This window comes from Argopecten irradians, chromosome 14 (genome assembly GCF_041381155.1).
Source record: "Argopecten irradians isolate NY chromosome 14, Ai_NY, whole genome shotgun sequence".
Taxonomy (NCBI): domain Eukaryota; kingdom Metazoa; phylum Mollusca; class Bivalvia; order Pectinida; family Pectinidae; genus Argopecten; species Argopecten irradians.
In genome coordinates this window covers 34,032,166-34,051,931 of record NC_091147.1, presented here as the reverse complement: position 1 = coordinate 34,051,931, position 19,766 = coordinate 34,032,166, and the positions used below count along the sequence as shown (strand labels likewise).

The 19,766-nt window shown below is 34.0% G+C and overlaps 1 protein-coding gene across 1 annotated transcript in view; it reads left to right on the top strand.

Moving 5' to 3' along the window:
• LOC138307426 (inositol 1,4,5-trisphosphate-gated calcium channel ITPR3-like) overlaps positions 1–19,766 on the top strand; it is a 200,257-nt gene that overhangs the window by 26,899 nt on the left and 153,592 nt on the right. Inside the window, 12 exon segments of the mRNA XM_069248167.1 lie at positions 2,085–2,155; positions 2,799–2,923; positions 4,585–4,671; positions 6,844–6,921; positions 7,244–7,324; positions 7,780–7,883; positions 8,498–8,585; positions 9,632–9,719; positions 10,016–10,123; positions 10,739–10,884; positions 16,017–16,095; positions 16,392–16,477. Coding sequence (XP_069104268.1) covers positions 2,085–2,155; positions 2,799–2,923; positions 4,585–4,671; positions 6,844–6,921; positions 7,244–7,324; positions 7,780–7,883; positions 8,498–8,585; positions 9,632–9,719; positions 10,016–10,123; positions 10,739–10,884; positions 16,017–16,095; positions 16,392–16,477 — 1,141 coding nt within the window.

Here is a 19,766-nt window from a genome sequence, read left to right as displayed (position 1 = left end):
TTGCTTATTGGTCGAAGGAATGAGCCAAGAATTCACCCTCAAGATATAGAACTTGCATATTGTAAATTTATCGGATGTGGAGGTAAAATGAAGTTTACAAAATCTGGCATTTCCCTAAATGGTTTGGGTGGGTTTTCTCCGGGCACTCCGGTTTCCTCCTACACTAAGACCCCTCGTGCGCTGACATCCGGGCCATCGAGAGTGATTTACATACTTTAAAGTGTACACGAAATGGTTTGGTATATAAGGCTTGATAAATGGGTCATTAGATAAAATTTAGAATGGAGAAAGTACGAGTTTCATTGCTTTTATGGTATACGAGATAATGCGACTTCATCGAGTACTTTGGAGGGCGGTATCTCGGTACTGAAGCGGCCGATTTTGATGCGGTTTTCAACATCCTTGTCAGGAGATCAAAGAGAATAACACATCAAATAATTGTCCGTTCCGTGTACACTTTAAGTTGCATAACTTTTTTTCTCAATCGATATAAAATATTTTTTTAATATTTAAATAATTTGTATGTAAATTATTTTGTAAAAACAGAGATTTATTCAGTAAAATGAATACGTCTCAATATAAAATATTGGTGTGGTTGTTGTAGGCCCTACGGTACTCGTTTCATTTCAAATTGTGATTTCGAAGTTTTATGTTACAAAAATCATCATCAGTCAATTGTTTGTCTTCAGGTCTTAGGTAGAAGATGTCGGTAAAACAACTTTCTCACGGCCAACGTTTCTTTTTCACGCTATCCACTCTTTTGAAATTCATACTTCTGGCTGCAAAACGGAGTGTGAAAATCTTATTTTTTATTGTATTTTCATGTAGTTCACTTTGTATTTTTGTTCCCTGGCCTAGTGGGTCACGCGTATGGGAACACACATATATATAGGCCTATATGTGTACGTACAAGTCTATCGAATGAGGAACGACAACTCTAGCTAAATGCTACAGCGTCTGACAAGCGCCAAGATGATAGAGAATTACAAAAATTTCGCGGGAACATGATACGGGTATCGAAGGCGGATGGGGATGCGATAGAATTACAAAAATTTCGCGGGAACATGATGCGATAGGGCCTAGATAAAATACACTTAGGTATTTAAGCCATATTTTTAGCATGCTGTTATCATAGGTGTCGAAGAATTAGTTACAGACAGTTTATATCAATTTTGACTCGCCAGAAATTTACGTACATGTATAGTCCGCTAAACCTGCCTATATTATTAGGCTTTTTTAATTTTTTTTTTTTTTTTTTGCCTAATATATATATTAGGCAAAAAAAAAAAAAAAATAAAAAAGCCTAATATTATAGGCAGGTTTAGCGGACTAGTACATGTATATCAATGACATATAGTCCATAAAAGACCGTAGCTGATAATCGGAATTAAATTTCTGATATCGATACCGGGAATTCTTATTTTCCATACTGTATCAGAATTCCTATTCTGATATGGGAAATTCAATTTCCGATATCGGCAGTAGAATTTCGAATAGATCTATCGGGAAATAGAACTTCCGATATTGGAAATTCGAAATTTTTAACTTGGCTTGCTGTATAGGCATGAACTTCATAAAGTAAGGGAGGTTATTGTAATTTTCGAAAACCAGAAGCAGACTATATAATTACATTTTATTAAAATTTTATACATAAGTTTTACTGATTTTCATTAATAATTTAAAATATGTATTAGAATTAGATTGGCGTGACTTTCAATGAATGGGGCATGGCCAACTGTCTTTTAATCATGTACACTTCTGTGAAATCGAAGTACACTGTATTAGACATTCATATATATATATATATGTATATAACCCGGAGACCTGAGTTCGATTTCTGGTCGAGGCACTCAACAGGAAGCATATGTGTATTTTCCCTGTTGAGCATTAATTCTTCTACAAATGGATCCAGTAAGGACATGATACATGTATATGCATATTTCTTGTCCTCTTATGGGAGGTTAATGAGATTATATATATATAATTACTTTCATATTTATACAAATGAAATGGAAAATGGAAGACATGCATGTTTATCACAGTTGTATTATTGATATTCAATGAAGATGTTAATTCACTTTCAGCTCTGTACACAATCAGCTGGCAGTGGGGAGTAAACAGGACCGGGTGAGACCAGACATACAGGACCAGCATGGTGAGCATACGCTTCATAATTACTCATGTGTGACGTCGCTTACATGTCACAACTACTCATCATTAACCAGCAGTTTAATTTTTAGCCATGGCATGACTCGTGCTTGCAAACGCAATTCAAAATTAAGGCTATACAAAAAATATTTGTGTTTCCGTTAACCCGACTGACCCTATAAAGTTAGTGCCTATACTCAAAAACTTGTTATCAGATTTGTCCTTTAGCAAATAAGTAACAATTCCTATATTTTGTTTGGTTTTTCATAAAATCAGGAGTTTTTGTTCAAATTCTGTAAATTTAAGACATCAATAATCTCCTGGGAATCATATCCAAGGTTTATATAATTAAAAGGTTGAATAAAGTCTACTTCAGTTTTTCACTGCAAGAAACTGGGATGTAAAAAAAAAAAAATCCTTACCTACCGACGCTTCATTTTCAGGGTGTTACTGGAAACAAGAATATATTTTCATTTGGCCGAATGTTATAGCTAATGCCGTAGCATATATATTACACAATATAAAATTCAAATTAGAAGTCATGTATTTTGATGTGCGATACATACATTGTATGTACCTGAATAGTTTAAAATTGAATTTTTGATATCTTTTTCATGTCATCCATTTAATACTAATTATTTAAATTTCAGTGATATCCTTTGAGATATGTGTAGCAAACCGCTACAAATTAAACAAAAAGTACAGAAAGTTATGCAGTAAACTAAGTGAAGATCCAGAAAACCTTTCACTGCGTACAAACACAACGCAAGCTCAGGTATGCACTGTAGTTTTCTTCACTGAGAAACATCATCAATTACATGTACATATATCGTCTGAAGAGTAATTTTGAGGGTCACAATCTCTGGGATGACCTAACTACTCTGTCTTTGTATATTACAGAGTAAGCTCCCTTGTGGGTAGGTATATATTGTTATGTCATTATTTTGTGAACGCAATTCACATCTTCTCCGAAAAGTATAATATGATACGCTCACAAACACATGACGTCACAATCAATACCTACCTGCAAGGGCACATAATTATAATATGCAAATTCAAAATAAATTCGGTCAGTCGTGCACCATCTGTAAACTGTTCTCATATTAAATTTCTTCATATTTCCCTGTGAGATTTCAAATAGCTGAAGCTTGCCTGAAATGATCCTGACATGGTTACGATAAAGTCTTGTTATTTTTTTTGGTTGATCCAAAATTCAAGATGGTAGGGCTGAAACGATTAGTAATTTTTGTATTCGATTATTCGGTCACATGTAATCGATTACTAATCGATTAATCGTTTGAATTGAAGGCAACTATATTGTTTACTACTGACTACTGAAAACGTCCGCCATGTTTATCAACTAATAATAACACCTAACGTTACCGTATAATATGACAGAGGACATGCCTTATATAATATAAGCCTACCAACAAATAAGAAAAGATTTATTGACAAAACAAACGTATTTTATCCCAAATTAGCTCTGAATTCCGTTCCTGTGTTCCGTAACATCGTTTAAATCAAGTCTGCTAACCCGCTGTTTTGACGTGACCTTCACACGTACGACTAATCAACCAAATCTGGCCGCCACGGAGCGACATGACCAAATTTTCGTCAATGAACTTTTTTATTTCCGTGATCAAAAAAATAAAATATATCAACAACTCTTATATTCAATTAGAATATGAACAAAAACTTTCTTTTTATATGATAAACACATGCAATAGTAAAATTTAAATGTTCAAGATTACTGCTCCTTCCGCTCCCGAGCGTCCCGGCGGCGATTAGGCCTCCGTGACGTAACAACATGGAGTCGATCGCTAGTGAAAATTGGCGAACAGCGTGTTGCAAGCTTTCTCATGACATCCACTTTTTCATTGATTAATGACTTTAACATCCACAGAGACGTAATTTAACAAGTATTTCTCACATCATTTATGTTTTGTTGAGTTCAAAACATGTACATAAAGAGATGAAACTCCAGTCGGAATGGCTTACTCAGAAATCCATGATCTGTCAACGTGTTTAGTCAGCTTACAATGCACTGGCTATGCATGTTACGATTAACGATTAATAAAATCTTTAATCGATTATCAGCAATTAGCTTCATTAATCTAATCGCCTCCGATTATTCGACTAATCGTTTCAGCCCTACAAGATGGCTACCATTTTGAAAACACATTAAAAGTATTTTGACAGTTACTGGTGAAGAAGATTTGTGTAGTTAATTAATTTTAGGCCACAAAACATTGGCCTGCTGTCTGTCCAAAATACAAAGTCACCATATTGAAAAACAAGTCTTTTCTTATTCATATGGTGTCGAGGTGGCAATGTCAGATGCTTGTATAGTTTTTAATCAAATCCTCAACATTTTAAAATCAGCATGAAAGACCTCTATTTGTAAATATGACATCAAGTTTGATTTTGCTTTTGTAGCTTGCAGCACAAGCAGAAAACGATGACAACAACCTTGAACAAAAAAGACAACAGGGGAAGAAAGTGGTCTATGGACAAGTGGTGCAGGTAAATACCAGAAACTACATATCTAGTACCATATATGCCATAATTGGGGCACAGGGCTCTAAAAATCATAGCAAAGAAGCTTTAAGTTATGGGCCCTTATTGGGTAAGGAAAGTGTAAGTTTTTGAAAAAAAAACGTCTTAAAAACCACTGTCGGGAATCATGTGGTTTGAAGTGGTGTCCCCACGAACAGACAAAATGTCTGCCATGCAGAAAACCAAGGTGCTTCGGGAGAAACCAGACGGTAATTAAGCTTCCGAACTCAATGGGTCTAATGTATCAAGAACTGGCCTATAGACGTCGAGCATTATTACCAAATATACCCATGTTTACATTTCTGCTTAATTTTGTGTCATTGTTGCAAACATTCAAATAATCGGAGGGTGGGTGTAGAAAAAAATCTCTCAACATTTCATCAACATGTCGCATAGTGAAACCCACGAACGAAGTGGGTTTCGCTACGAGACATGTTGATGAAATGTTAAGAGATTTTTTTCTACACCCACCCTCCGACAGTGAAAACTCTCTACGTACTTGGGGCACAATAATCTGTGGCAGTAAGCAGAGGAATCTGAGACAATGCATCCCATTCAATCAGTTTTTAACTAAAATTTTATAAAAAGTAAAGAAAAATTATGACAAAAGGAAAAATCCAAATTTTAGTATACAGAAAATTGTTAATATAAGGATTAACATTATATTTTGTTAAGGTAATGATGGATAATTACATGAGCCCGTGAAAATTTTATGTAACCTACATACGTGGTGACATAGTTTGCATGAGCTCAATTGATTTGACAAAGTCATGGTGTATAACAGAGTATTAAAGAACAGTGCAAAACAAAGCAAACACTCTGTCATAAACGAAAGCATCAAATAGTCCATTACATCATGTCACTGGAAAAACCTTGGACTCAAACTGATATGGAGTGGGAAAGGTTTTCAATGAATCCCGTCAACATGAGCGAAATAGGCATACCGTTATGTGCTTGATCCAGTATTGAATCTTGGGGGACAATTTGTATAAGATTTGTTTGATGTCGTCTAAGAGTTATAGAAGCAGGTCTTAAGATTTTTCTTAAAGAATAAACATCAGAACTGTCAGCAGAATTTAATTGATGGGGCTAGGGTTATGCCTAAACCTGTTAACAATCTTTCTGAATACTATATACTACATGCATATAATATATACTCAGTTATAGCTTGAAGCTAACATTTTGTGTAATCTGTTCAAAGTTTTTTTTCGTGTAGAATACCCTTAATGTACTTCTAAATCAAATAATTCAAATTAAAGTTAGTGTGAATGGTTTTGATAAGCAGTTATTTAAAGCTAGTGACAATGGAATATTTACTGACATATGCTCTATTGTTACTCAATAGCTGTTTGTTACTTTGGTGCACCCATAATAAGGCCTACTTAAATCTTTTACAAACAACATGAATATGTGTATGATGGAATCATGGAGTAGCTATTCATAAGGGAAAAAACAGAATATAGATGGTTATATAAAATGACTACCATATTTACGTTAAAAGGTCTCACGCAAGCAAATCAGCTACTTATTCTTACATTGTCACAATTTCAAAATCTACCCCATTAGAAGTAGATTGAGTGTGATGGGGTGAGTAATCAGCTGACTATAATAGCCCCCCCTCCCCACACACACACACACACAGAAATAAATCGAGAAGGGGAAAAGATATGGCTTCTACACCAGAAGAATATTATCAGACTTGCATGCCCCTGGAAGTTTTTTAGAAAAATTCTAGACAAAATGTCTATAGTTGTTCTTCTTTTATGGTAATTTAAACATACAAAGGTTAGTGCAATGATTTGAACTTAATAAATAGAAATAATTTTATGAATTATCTAAAACCTGCATCAAGATTTAATTTTGATTTTTACATCTGGAGCAAAGGAGGATATGATATCTGATATCTGCAAATATTGAAGTCTGAGTATTTCTTTTTTTATAATATATAATAGTTAATTGATAAAATTCAAGTGAATGTCATGTCTTCTAGAGTAGAACTAAGGCAATCAGCATTTAATTGTTACCATCAGGTCATAGTCTGATATCTGAGCATAATGTATCAGAAGTATTTATCAAGTTGCTCAAGACATGATATATATCTCGACATGTAAATTAAACTTTTTTTGCTTTTATTTTCAGTTAAGGCATATTTTCTCCCAGAAATACATCCATGTCAGCACAACTAAGACTTCAGAAACAGAGAGTAACAACATGGCGGTATGGAATTCATCATTTTTATGAAAATGTTGCCAATTCTTTCTGGTTTGGAAATGTTTGAATGACAGCTACTTTAATCATAATTATAGAATATAAAGAAGTTAATGTAGATCCATGCTTCATGAGGATGCACAGTTCAAGATGTCAAATCTTTAATAGAAAAAACATTTCACTATATATATATATATTTAAAACAAGAAATTAGAATTTTTTCAGTGTTTTAATATATGAGCTGTTTGTCTTGCATCAGTGCTATGTGTTTTGAAGTTTTCAGTCTTTCTGGACCATACCAATCATTTCACCGACTTTTTCTCTCTTCTAGGTGGAGTTACTGGATCACAACGCCAAACACGCCCAATTTAAGATCATGCCGCGGTACAAAGTCAAAGCTGAGGGAGATGTGGTATGTGTATATCTGTATAAACCAAGAATATGAATTATTTAAGAACCAAAGTCCATAATTTTACGAAAAATGTGAGTTTTTTTATTGCACTTCTTGTAGGTTAATGTTGATACTGGTGAACCTTACAGAAAATTTATGATTGATTTGACAAATTGCAAGACATATATATTGCAAAAAATATATTTGCGGCACTTTGTTCCTAGACAGTATGGAAAAAATGCTCTAATATTCCAGTGTTAGGGGTATAGTAGAATGAGATTGTTTGTCTGTGTAGCTGTCAACAATCTACCGACTACTCCTCCCAAACTATTGGAGGGATTTCAATGAAACTTGATGGCAATAATCGGTATATAGTGCGTAATCTATATCGGAAGACTATACCTCCTTCTTTTCCAGAGCTGTTCCTCTATGGTACATAAAAACTAATTATGTGTATATGATTGTGCTACTTTTAGGTACAAGTTGATGATCAGATAGTGCTTGAGAGCGTTAAATCTCCGAGCTCATACCTCCATGTCAGTAAAGGCACAGTCGGTATAGCCTCTGTTTACGCCAAGTGGTAAGTATACACATTCAGTGTAAATTCTGGTATGATTTTCAGATACAGCAATGGAAAACTTTCAAGGTCATCTTAAACCATCAAAATCAGCCAAAAAACGAAACTTACTGAGTTCGTCAACATCCATCTTTGACGACCGTAATATATATTACGGTCACCAGTGTGTGCACAGTGGTTTTTTAATGATAAAAAATACCATTCATCATCTGTGGAGCATCTGTAAACCGCCTTCATTTGCAACTCTTGACAGAGAGTCTAATGAATTTTCAGCACAAATAAACTATAGTGATAGAAACACATTATATCTTCTTATAATTTGATAGTTATTTGTTCTATTTATATTTTAAATCCCTCTTTGTGATTGGCATAAATACCAGCTGAATGAAAATGTTTTATAAAAAAAACCAGAAAGTCTTATTCTCATTCTATGGTTGGCGCCCAGATATTCCTGCAGGATCAGAAGTGCAGAAGAAAATAAAACTTGTAAGGTCATGCATCTTTGATCCAATATTTGTTTTTCAGCCATGAGCTCAATCTGTCCTGCAACAGAGTGGCCTCACGATATACCACAGAAAGCATTTACATCTTTGTCTGATCCAATATTTGTTTTTCAGCCATGAACTCAATCTGTCCGTACAGCAGAGTGGCTTCACGATATACCGCAAACACAAACCTGGTTCTGAGGATGAAAATAAAGTCAAGGTGAGAATGTCGTCAACGCCAGCAGCCATAAAATGGATGGGGAGGGGATGGTGTGTTACAACATTGCAGAATTGTCTTCCATACTGTACAATTCTGTTCCATTTTGTCTTATCCTTCGTTTATAGATATTTATCAGTTGCATCGATAAGACCATGTATGGTTTTCGTCATTTTCGACCCTCAATTCTAATAGATTTTTATGTTAGGCCACACCAAATAAATCAGTTGTTCTTCGGGAACTGAAGAAAAAAATTGGGAGCGAGTGAGCGAAATTTTTCTATTTCTAATGAAAGTAAATGACTAAGAGACCTAGATACCTGATTTATTGAATAACAAGAAGTTAAAGATGTTTGGCTATATGACCCCTGTGAACTCGAATAAAGATAATTAAATTTAAAGATCATTTTGTTTTGAAAAAACTTGGTAGCCTTCATCCCAGCATGCTACAAGCCCAATATGTTGTTGAAAATACAAACAACGTGAGATTATGAGCACAAGTTATTACAATACCTACTCCCATTATATAAAAATGTATTTATACATGTATAGCATTATCAATGTGAGTTACAAATTAACATGTATATATATTCATAGTTTTCCAAATTTGACTCATCAAAATTTATGACTCGATTCTATATAATTCTTCACACAATGAAGTATATTTGAATGAAAGTTTTCAGCGAGATTTGTATATCAAAAAAATGTTGCTTAGTTTCTTCAATGAAGACTACCAAGTCTGTTCAAAATGAATGACCTTGACCTTCATTAAAAGTAATAATAAGGGTCAAATAGACTTACCTATATCAATAACAAATGGGCCTAGAGACCTGATATCAAGTTGAAACATGCTGGGATGAAGAGGTATCAAGTTTGATCACAAGAATGACCTTGACCTTCGTTAAAGGTCACACAGGACAAATTGTCTAAAATATAAAAAAAAACTAAGAAGTTGCTTATTTATGAAAATGATAGAAGCAAATGTTTTCTTTCCAAATTGGTTGAATGCTACGAAATAAATTAATTTAAATGGAATTATACTGTTTTCAGGTGGGAGATGTTATCAGATTTTACCACAAAGAAATGGAGGCATATTTGGTGGCTGAAGGACTGTTTGAGCAGCCGTTGCTGGAAGATGGTAAGAATTTAAAGCTTTAATTCAGAAGATGGTAAGAATTTTTAAAAAAAGTTGGTCATAAGAAAAATTTTGACTTCTCAAAAAAGATTCTTAATGCTCTTGACTTCGACCTATGGATTGCGAGTTCCATATGGAGAAGTGGCAATTGATTATTTTATGAAAATGGATATGATCTCCTTTCCTGATAATGCAGAACACTGCTTTGATTTAACTTTGCAAGGAATGGTTTGTCTTTAAAAAAAAATCTGCATGCTTTTTCACTTCAGTGATATTAGTTGTAAAACCGTCTATTTCAGTTCATTTACGAATGCGTCCCCTGGACCAATCAAATCCAAAGACATTGTTTCCCAGTACATCAGCAGTTACGTACTGGCAGATAGAACTACAGGACGGTCCCATCAGTGGTGAGTGTTACTGTCAAGGTTACAGAATTAATTAATTAACCCCTGGAATTCCATAATGGACTAGTCTAGTCTTTGATTTAGAAGATCCTAAATGTGTCTTCAGGGGTGGATGAGTTGATAACATGTTGAGAAAACTTGTACTGTGTATGATTTTAAACATCTCCACCAGAAAGCTGAGAGTGGGAGTTTTACCACTTTCAGAAAGAAAGAAATAACTTGAAATCTTCAATGATTGTTCAAAACAAACCACAAAATGACAAAATTTTGTGAAACAATGACACATCTAACCAATGTCTCATGCTTCTTGTTCATAGCATTCCTCATTAGTATATAATTTCAATACTTACTTGGTTTAAACTGTTAACTCTAGCCTGTTTCAGCAAAAATAAGAAAAGTGATAGTGTGATGACTATAGTCTGTTTCTGAAAAACATCTAAGAATGGTCTCAAATAATGTTTCCCCATATGTACGGCATAAGACTGTTAATTTCAAATACATCCTGGTTTTGCCAATAGGTTCTACATTTGTGGACATTTTCGGAATATTTGTTCTGTGATTGACATTAATGCTTGCAATGGCATTTTGGTGTATTTAATATTTTGCCTGCATTCTTAGGTGGAATCCTGAAATGGGAACAGCAATGTAAGATTATCCACATGTGTTCACGGAAATATCTCACATATACGAATGAAAACAAGGTGACCTTGACCTCTAATCACGAAGATGTCCGTACTGTGTTTCGACTTCATCCTGTGATACGGGTAAGTTACGTCACTGGGTTCGTTTTCTCTGTCACAGCAGTAATTAGTAGTCACTGTCACCTATAACTTAACAATCTCTTATACATCATTTTTATTTAAGGATTCAACTATCTTCTGATGGAATCTAAAGAAGAAAGTTTAATACTTATATTTACATTATTAACTCATATTGGGAGTATCTACATTAAAATTGTTTAAGTAAGACTATGAAAATCGTTTATCAACAATGATATACTCCACATGATAGAAAAGCTTTTTTAACTGGTCATTGCTCTTCAGGTTACAGTAATTGTTGGAAGTTAATGTTTTGTAAATTGTGAAACTGTATGTGCTTTATTGTGAATCCTTCATCGACTGCTACAGACTTCTGCTTCTAATGGTACTTGTGTCAATTTGCCACTGTCTCATTTTAATGAATTACCAATGAACTAGTTCAGATGAAATATTCATTACAATTCTGAAGTTATCTGGTACACCCATCACATAAAATATCTTTCTATAATCAATAAACTACTGTCGTTGCAAACTTTCCAATAGTCATGTCTGATTTCATTGTCATTATATATTTAAGGGCTAAAATGATTACCTGCTTCCACAAACAATGTCTGACTGTCGGAAAGCAGTAGATTATTAACTCTATGTTGGAATTTAGAGTAGTGCTGGAACGGTTAGTAAAAATGCCAACCAGTTAACTGGATCAGATTAACCGAACTGTAATCGGATAACCGTACAATTTTGTACATGTAGCTGTTAAAGTAACGTTTCAGTCGTACATTGATGCCATGAATTAGTCATACTTCGTCTGGATTCCATACCAATTGTTCATATCTTTCAGGAAACACTCATTTAACACAAAGAATAATTACTTTGAATTAGATTTATTTTGCTTGTTTTTAATAAAACCATGACGGTGAATGGAAATTGATGTAAACACTTTCAATGCCAAAGTAGGCCTACTTCCTGCACATGGTTTCTTTTGCACATCGCACTTGCGCACATCACACTCACTGGAACGTTTGCATAGAAGCCAAGTGACACCTATAAGCGTTTTAGTGACGACCCAGTTTCCGATAACAACACTGTTGTCATAACACTTTTAATTTCATTACAAAAATGCGCTTCTGAAAGCATGAATACTTTATACTAAAGGTGCAGACGATTGTTTATTACTTTGAGGAGTATTTTTGCCGTACGAAATGTATATGGCGGTTTTTCGGATAGCTAAAATTCTAACCATGCAGACACAAGCTGAAACCGAACCGTGAACCGGTTATCCGATTACCCATTCTAACACTTACTTAGAGGCTAAATCTATTTTGCTTTCACATAGTGTATCTGTCATAAAGCATAAGATTAGGTGATGTAGTGGTTAAACCACTCGCCTTTTATATAGCTGACTAGGGTTCAATCCCCTGGTTTGAATTAGAAGAGGTCATAGATCAGGTTTACCTGCCGGATGACATAGGTTTTCTTTGGGTACTCTGGTCTTCTTCCACTTTTAAGCATCCTCGATATTCCAGGGGTTCTGATCACTTACAATTTCTACACCCCTGGACTATCTTTTAGTGAAATTGAAGGCAGGTCAGCGGAAAACATTTGACCAATCACAGGCCAGCAAAGATTTCCTTTGAAGACTACAGAGAGTGACATTCAACTTCAAAGCCACACAGCCAACTACAGTGTACCGTTACACGGTTCTTTTAATGTACATCTAATGACTAAATTACCTGTTCTATTATGTTGCCTCCAGTTTTACTATGAGATAGTCCAGGGATGTAGAGATCGTAAGTGATCGGAACCCCTGGAATATAGAGGATGACTTTTAAAGGGACAATTCACTCAGGCCAATTCTTTTACATAACCAAGAAGCAAAATATGGCATAAATGTATTGTTCTACATTTCTAATGAAACATATAACACAAAATATTGACAAATTCCACGTCATTGTTAAGTATTTTAATTGACACCGATGTAATTACAAATCGTTGATCAATACGATTAAGCAGGTACCGTATGTACGCTGTACCCATACCCGAGCCAAAGTCACGCACGTTAAACAAATTAACTACATAACCATTGTGGAGGTGATAAAATGATTTTTAGGCAAGGCAATTAACCTAATAAGGTAAACACACTACTGTCAGATCGATTTGAACAGTTCTAGACAAAAGTTCCATTACTCTACGAGCAAGGGACAGGGTTCGGCATACAAGATGTTCGACCACAATGTGTAATGGCGGACAGCGAGCGAGTTTGAACATTTCACACACATTATACCACTATGGGCCTTTCTGGCAAATCACAGTAAAACCGACTGATCCAATTTCCATTAGAACTGGTTCTTTCCCGATATATGTACAAATTTTAATGTTTTCATAGAATGAATTGTCCCTTTAAGAGACCTTGTATGCTTACATCTGGCCAATTGAAAATGATTTTATCGGTTGACTGATATATAATTGTTTCACAATCATTGTGAAAGAAATAAAGTTTATAATTTAGATTATTAGATACTTGTTTCTGAACTTGCAGTCATCTTGAGAGACAACCAAAAGATAGATCTATATTGAAATTTCATCTGAAATATGTGTTATGTAGCTATATATATATATATAGTAATGGTCTGATTTTCAGAAGACAAAAAACTATCTCTGTTTTCAATGTCCATGTATTGTGGAATTTCAAATATTTAGCAATTCAATTTCTGTCAAATCATGACATGTTTTGTGGAATTTTGAATATCTTAATTTGTTGTATTTGATATTGGTTCCAAATTAAAATCTGTTCTTGTTATTTCCACAGCAGTTTATGTTGATAGCTAGGTGCCATAAGTTTATTATGGTAGCATTTTGTAATATTGTAGGATTAAAACAAGTTCACATTGTTAATAGGGTTTTTAGTGCATTTAAAGTTTGCAAAGAGGTAAAGAAAAATGACTGTTTTCAGAATTTATGAAGTGAGAACGGTTTATTTAAAATGAGCTGTCAGTTTTACCTCACAGTTGATAACAAGACAATCAGAATCAAATACAGAAAAAGAAAATTTTCAATATCAGTCTTCAGATAATAAAATATCTTGATGCCACAATAATTTAAGGGAATTGGCTGTGATCCAAAAACAATTGTCAACAAAGACAATATAGCGTACTGGTATTCACCGTAATTAGCGCCCCTTTCCTCTGTAAGTGTCCTACCACCATCCCATGGACAGTTTAATGTGCCATGAGTATGGGGAAAAAAAATTACTAGCTTTATTTTTTTTACAGATTTTTCGTCCACAACTTTTATATTGATTCTCTAATAAACAAGCTCCCCCTCTCCCTTACTCCGTGTTACAATTTTTTAAGTGCCCTGGGCGATAATTACGGTAAATATGATTTTTGTTTTATGATTTATAATTATGAGTTTGTGTTATTGAGTGACAGTGTAAACTCTATGACATGATTTACTAAGTAATACATGTAATATAATAATGAATATTAAGAGTTATAATATTATATAATAATATAATAATGAATATAAGAGTTATCTCCCCTGAATAATTTAAACATTAATGTGTCGTGACAGCTTGCTATGTTGGTAAGTACAGCCCAGTTATTGAGCATTGAAATATAGTGATACATGTTGGCTGATTTCAGGAATGATTAAATGTCTAAAATAAAATGTATGATTTTAGCATGAATAAGCTTTTTGTTTAAAAGATATTCAGGAAGAATTTAAGTTTTTTGTGCATGAATTGTAACAGAAGTGTCGTTACTGCTATTTCTTAGAGACTGAATGGATCAGTCTCCAAAGTCTTATGTACCTTAGACTTCCATTAGGCCGTGCTAGCATAGTTATGCATATTGAATGCTGGGACTGATCAAACATGATGACTGAAAGCAATTAATTTTTAGTTGAGACACCTGGCCAAAAGGGCGGGTGAGCCTATATCATGGTGTGGCGCCCGTCATCCTTCGTCTGTCAACTTTTCACAAAAATCCCTGCTACATTATGGCTTAAGGAATTTGGACCATCAAAAAAAATGTTTGGCCTGAGGGGCAGGGCCCAATAGGGGAAATGCAGCAAATTTTTTAAAATCCATCTTCTTCTGTAGAATGAAGGAATTTGATTCTAAATTATTTCGAAGCTTTCTTGGGTGAAGGGGAACCAATTTTGAATAAACGGTTGGTCTGGTCCCCAGAGGCCTGAGGGACAGGGCCAAATATGGGCAATGTAGCAAACTTCAAATCCTTCTGTAGGAATGAATAGATTTAAGTTCAAATCAAAAGCTTTAAGTTGATAGTGTGTGTTCTTGGCCTGGAAAAGGTGAGTGATACAGGTCCAATGGACTTGTTGTCGCTATTATTTTATGTTGTTGTTGGTTTTTTTTGTTTTGAATCAAATGTTTAACACAGCATGTGATAACCTTGATGAAACTTTGAACTGTGTATGTGTAATATATATGTAATGTCTTAAAAAATTGGCATGGCTTTATTTATTTCTCATAATCCCAGATTTGGTGTGAAATATCGTTTGTGGAGGGGAATCATGTTTTATGTAAATAAGCCTGCATTGTTCAACCCCCAGGGACAGAGGGGCAGAGCCCCAAATGTAAAGCATTGCTAAAATGTTAGTTTTTGTTTAAAAATTTGATTCTTTCATAATCCTTGAGTTGATAACACCCAGAATTAGTGTAAAGTGTTAGGCAAATTTATTTTTAGAACTGCATGCAGTGCTAAATTTACACAGGGCTTTTCCATGATTTCAATGGTCAATAATGGACACAATTAGCAGAACTTTTTGACCATTGTTTTGATATGTAAGGACTTTTGGAAAGCTAATGAACACATTTAGACTGGTTTTCTTTGCCAGACTCTTCTCTTTAAAACTAACTTGATAAATGTGATAAATTTGGGACATCTGTCTTCATTTAAAGAACTGAAAATTGAAACTTCAGAATATGATATACAACCAATAAATTGTTATAAATTGTGTATATGTCATAGTTGAGCAGAGCGTTAATTAGTATGAAATATTAATTGCCCAGTATGATCAGTGGGTGATCATTAACTTAATCACAAATTTGAATACGTTAATTTCCATGTTAATTAATTAATTCATAATTTATTAACTTTTTTTTTCTTCCACAGGAAAATGATGACATCCCAATAGATAGTTATTGCCGTATAGAACACGTTGTCAGCGGATACTGGCTTCATGCCGTTTTAGGTAATTGTTATCTTTATTTTCATTGGTCGATTGCTCCGGTTGGTCATGGTTGAGGTAATAAAGTCAAACCTGCCTTAGCGACGGCCTCTGTATAAAGACCACTTGCATAATAAGACCACTTTCTAAGGGTCACAACAGGTCAATTTCAGCATGAATTTGAGAAAGAAATGGAAAAAATGTTCATTTAAACTTGTTTCGTTAATTCTTGGTGAAGGGTTTGACAACTTTTAGTAATAGGAAGAAATACATCATGTTATATTTACATTTATATTATTTGCAAACTGTTTTGATTTTAGCTGAATACAAAAGGAAACAGGAAACAACTTCCTCAGACACGAAAGCCATGGGTTCTCTCAAGTGGAGCTCTGCTCAGCTGAAACAGGTAAGCTATATAAGGAAACTATAGGTCACAACGCTTCACTGTAGAGCATCTTATTGTTCATTTGGATGATATCTTATGATAGGAACACTAGGGCACAAACAGTTCTCTAAAAGTATCCCTCTTTGTCCAGAAAAATGTCTAATGAAGAAAGAAATGTGTTTTTTTTTCTCCCCGTTTAAATGTTCATTGTGCATATAGATGTAACTGATAGAAATAAAAGGAAAATAAACATATTAGAACTACTCCAACCAGTTTGCCTGAAGACTGAAAATATCTGATTCTGTAACTGATGGTTTTGTACAGGGAACTCATTGTTTGATTTCCTAACAATGATATTAACTAAATATTCATTACTGACAATTTAATGAATATTCATGCAATCATAATCAATATTCTTCTCTGCTAAATTAGCATAGATAATTAATAATGAAAATTCATGGTTTTATTTCTTTTACCATATAACTACCCCTGATCAATGTAACTAATTATGTACCAAGTGATACCCGAAAGCGTTTGTGTGGTACTAGTATCGCCAATGATGATGGAACGTAACTCTTTGTAATCTTCCCGCTGAAATGATGTTAACATGGGATATCATCTTTTAACGTCTTTCCATTACCAATAGAAACAATAGTCCCACACAAATGTAATCAGGTATCACGTGGTATGCGAATTAGTTCCATAACTCGTAACTCCCAAATTAATTTTGCTATTTCTTTAATAGTGAAATAACCATTTATCTATCATAAATCATTTCAGTTATGACAGTCATATTACTTCTTTCTGATATTTTATCAAGAGCCCTCAAAATTTTGTTTGAAAAATGGACGCCCATGTGTAGTAGATAATGACTACCCCAGGTATATAATTAACTTATTTCTAGTGCAAACGCTGTAAACCCAACAAAATTTTGGCTTGTTCTTAAGTGACTATATTACAGAGTTACCTCCCTTACCAGTAGGTATCCATTGTGATGTCATTGCTTTGTGAGCGCCACTTATTTCGTTTTCTTTAGAAAGTATGACGTTATGCTTGCAAACATACGACTTCACAATAAATACCAATCCACAAGGGGCAGATAACTCTGTAATATGCAAATGCAGAATAGCTGTAAATACCCTCCATAAGATAAAATTGAATTAACAGGCCTTGTATGTGGGAATAAACAAGTCACTTGAAGATGGTAGCATATTTGCCTAATAAAATTGTCTTTTAAAGCGCTGTTTGTTTATATATTGTAATAATATCAACAAGATAGCTAGTCTTCCCAGAGAAGTTATTATCAGACAACTGGTAGCTTACTAAGTTAGCTAGTAATAATATCAACAAGATAGCTAGTCTTCCCAGAGAATTTATTATCAGACAACTGGTAGCTCGCTTAGCTATAGATCTAGTAATAACAGCATATCAATCTATAGGTGTTGAATGGTGAAACTTTAGTTCTAAAAATAAAAGGCTTGCTATATTGTATTTATTTGCTTATAGTTATTAAACTCATATAACAACTTATTTCTGACAAATTTGATTAATATCATCTGTCTATGGCTTAGTTTACCAAGCCAGGCAGTGAAGGTAATGAACAAGCCAAAACCAGATGGTTTAATTCAGATGAACAAATATAAGAAGGTCAATATATTTCATATAGAACATATAAAAGAAATATTACATGATGTGATTTTTTCAATGTCCAGGAAAAAGCACAATTACTACAAGTAAGCATGGATTTGTGAAGTTCCTAGTACACGTTTTTAACTCCAACTCCTTACTTGTTTAACAAATTCTTAATCTGCACCAGTCTGCTGCTTCTTGGTTTGTAGATTTAAATATCAAGCTCCGACTAATTAAAAAAGGTGTTTTTCAAAGAAATTTTCATAAAAAGATTAGAATAATACCTGTATCTTGGTTGTGCACATTAATTTCCAGTAAAATGTTTCAATCAGTTCATTTAAAGTGTCTGTACGTATACACTAATGGGTAAACGTATATGTTAGATTTCTAGGTAAAGGGTTTGACAAATATGTTAGATTTCTAGGTAAAGGGTTTGACAAATATGTTAGATTTCTAGGTAAAGGGTTTGACAAATATGTTAGATTTCTAGGTAAAGGGTTTGACAAATATGTTAGATTTCTAGGTAAAGGGTTTGACAAATATGTTAGATTTCTAGGTAAAGGGTTTGACAAATATGTTGGATTTCTAGGTAAAGGGTTTGACAAATATGTTGGATTTCTAGGTAAAGGGTTTGACAAATATGTTGGATTTCTAGGTAAAGGGTTTGACAAATATGTTGGATTTCTAGGTAAAGGGTTTGACAAATATGTTCTAGGTAAAGGGTTTGACAAATATGTTGGATTTCTAGGTAAAGGGTTTGACAAATATGTTAGATTTCTAGGTAAAGGGTTTGACAAATATGTTAGATTTTTAGGTAAAGGGTTTGACAAATATGTTGGATTTCTAGGTAAAGGGTTTGACAAATATGGTGGTTTTCTAGGTAAAGGGTTTGACAAATATGTGGGATTTCTAGGTAAAGGGTTTGACAAATATGTTGGATTTCTAGGTAAAGGGTTTGACAAATATGTTGGATTTCTAGGTAAAGGGTTTGACAGATATGTTGGATTTCTAGGTAAAGGGTTTGACAAATATGTTGGATTTCTAGGTAAAGGGTTTGACAAATATGTTGGATTTCTAGGTAAAGGGTTTGACAAATATGGTGGATTTCTAGGTAAAGGGTTTGACAAATATGTTGGATTTCTAGGTAAAGGGTTTGACAAATATGGTGGATTTCTAGGTAAAGGGTTTGACAAATATGCTGGATTTCTAGGTAAAGGGTTTGACAAATATGTTGGATTTCTAGGTAAAGGGTTTGACAAATATGTTGGATTTTAGATTTCTAGGTAAAGGGTTTGACAAACAAATATGTTGGATTTCTAGGTAAAGGGTTTGACAAATATGTTAGATTTCTAGGTAAAGGGTTTGACAAATATGTTGGATTTCTAGGTAAAGGGTTTGACAAATATGTTGGATTTCTAGGTAAAGGGTTTGACAAATATGTTGGATTTCTAGGTAAAGGGTTTGACAAATATGTTGGATTTCTAGGTAAAGGGTTTGACAAATATGTTGGATTTCTAGGTAAAGGGTTTGACAAATATGTGGGATTTCTAGATAGAGGGTTTTGTATTGCCTTGCCTACAAAACTTTGCTATTCATACTCATACTTCAGAAATTACCAGCTATCATATTCTTTAGCTTTGATGAGGATTAAAATTTCCATTATTTAATACTAGATGATTAT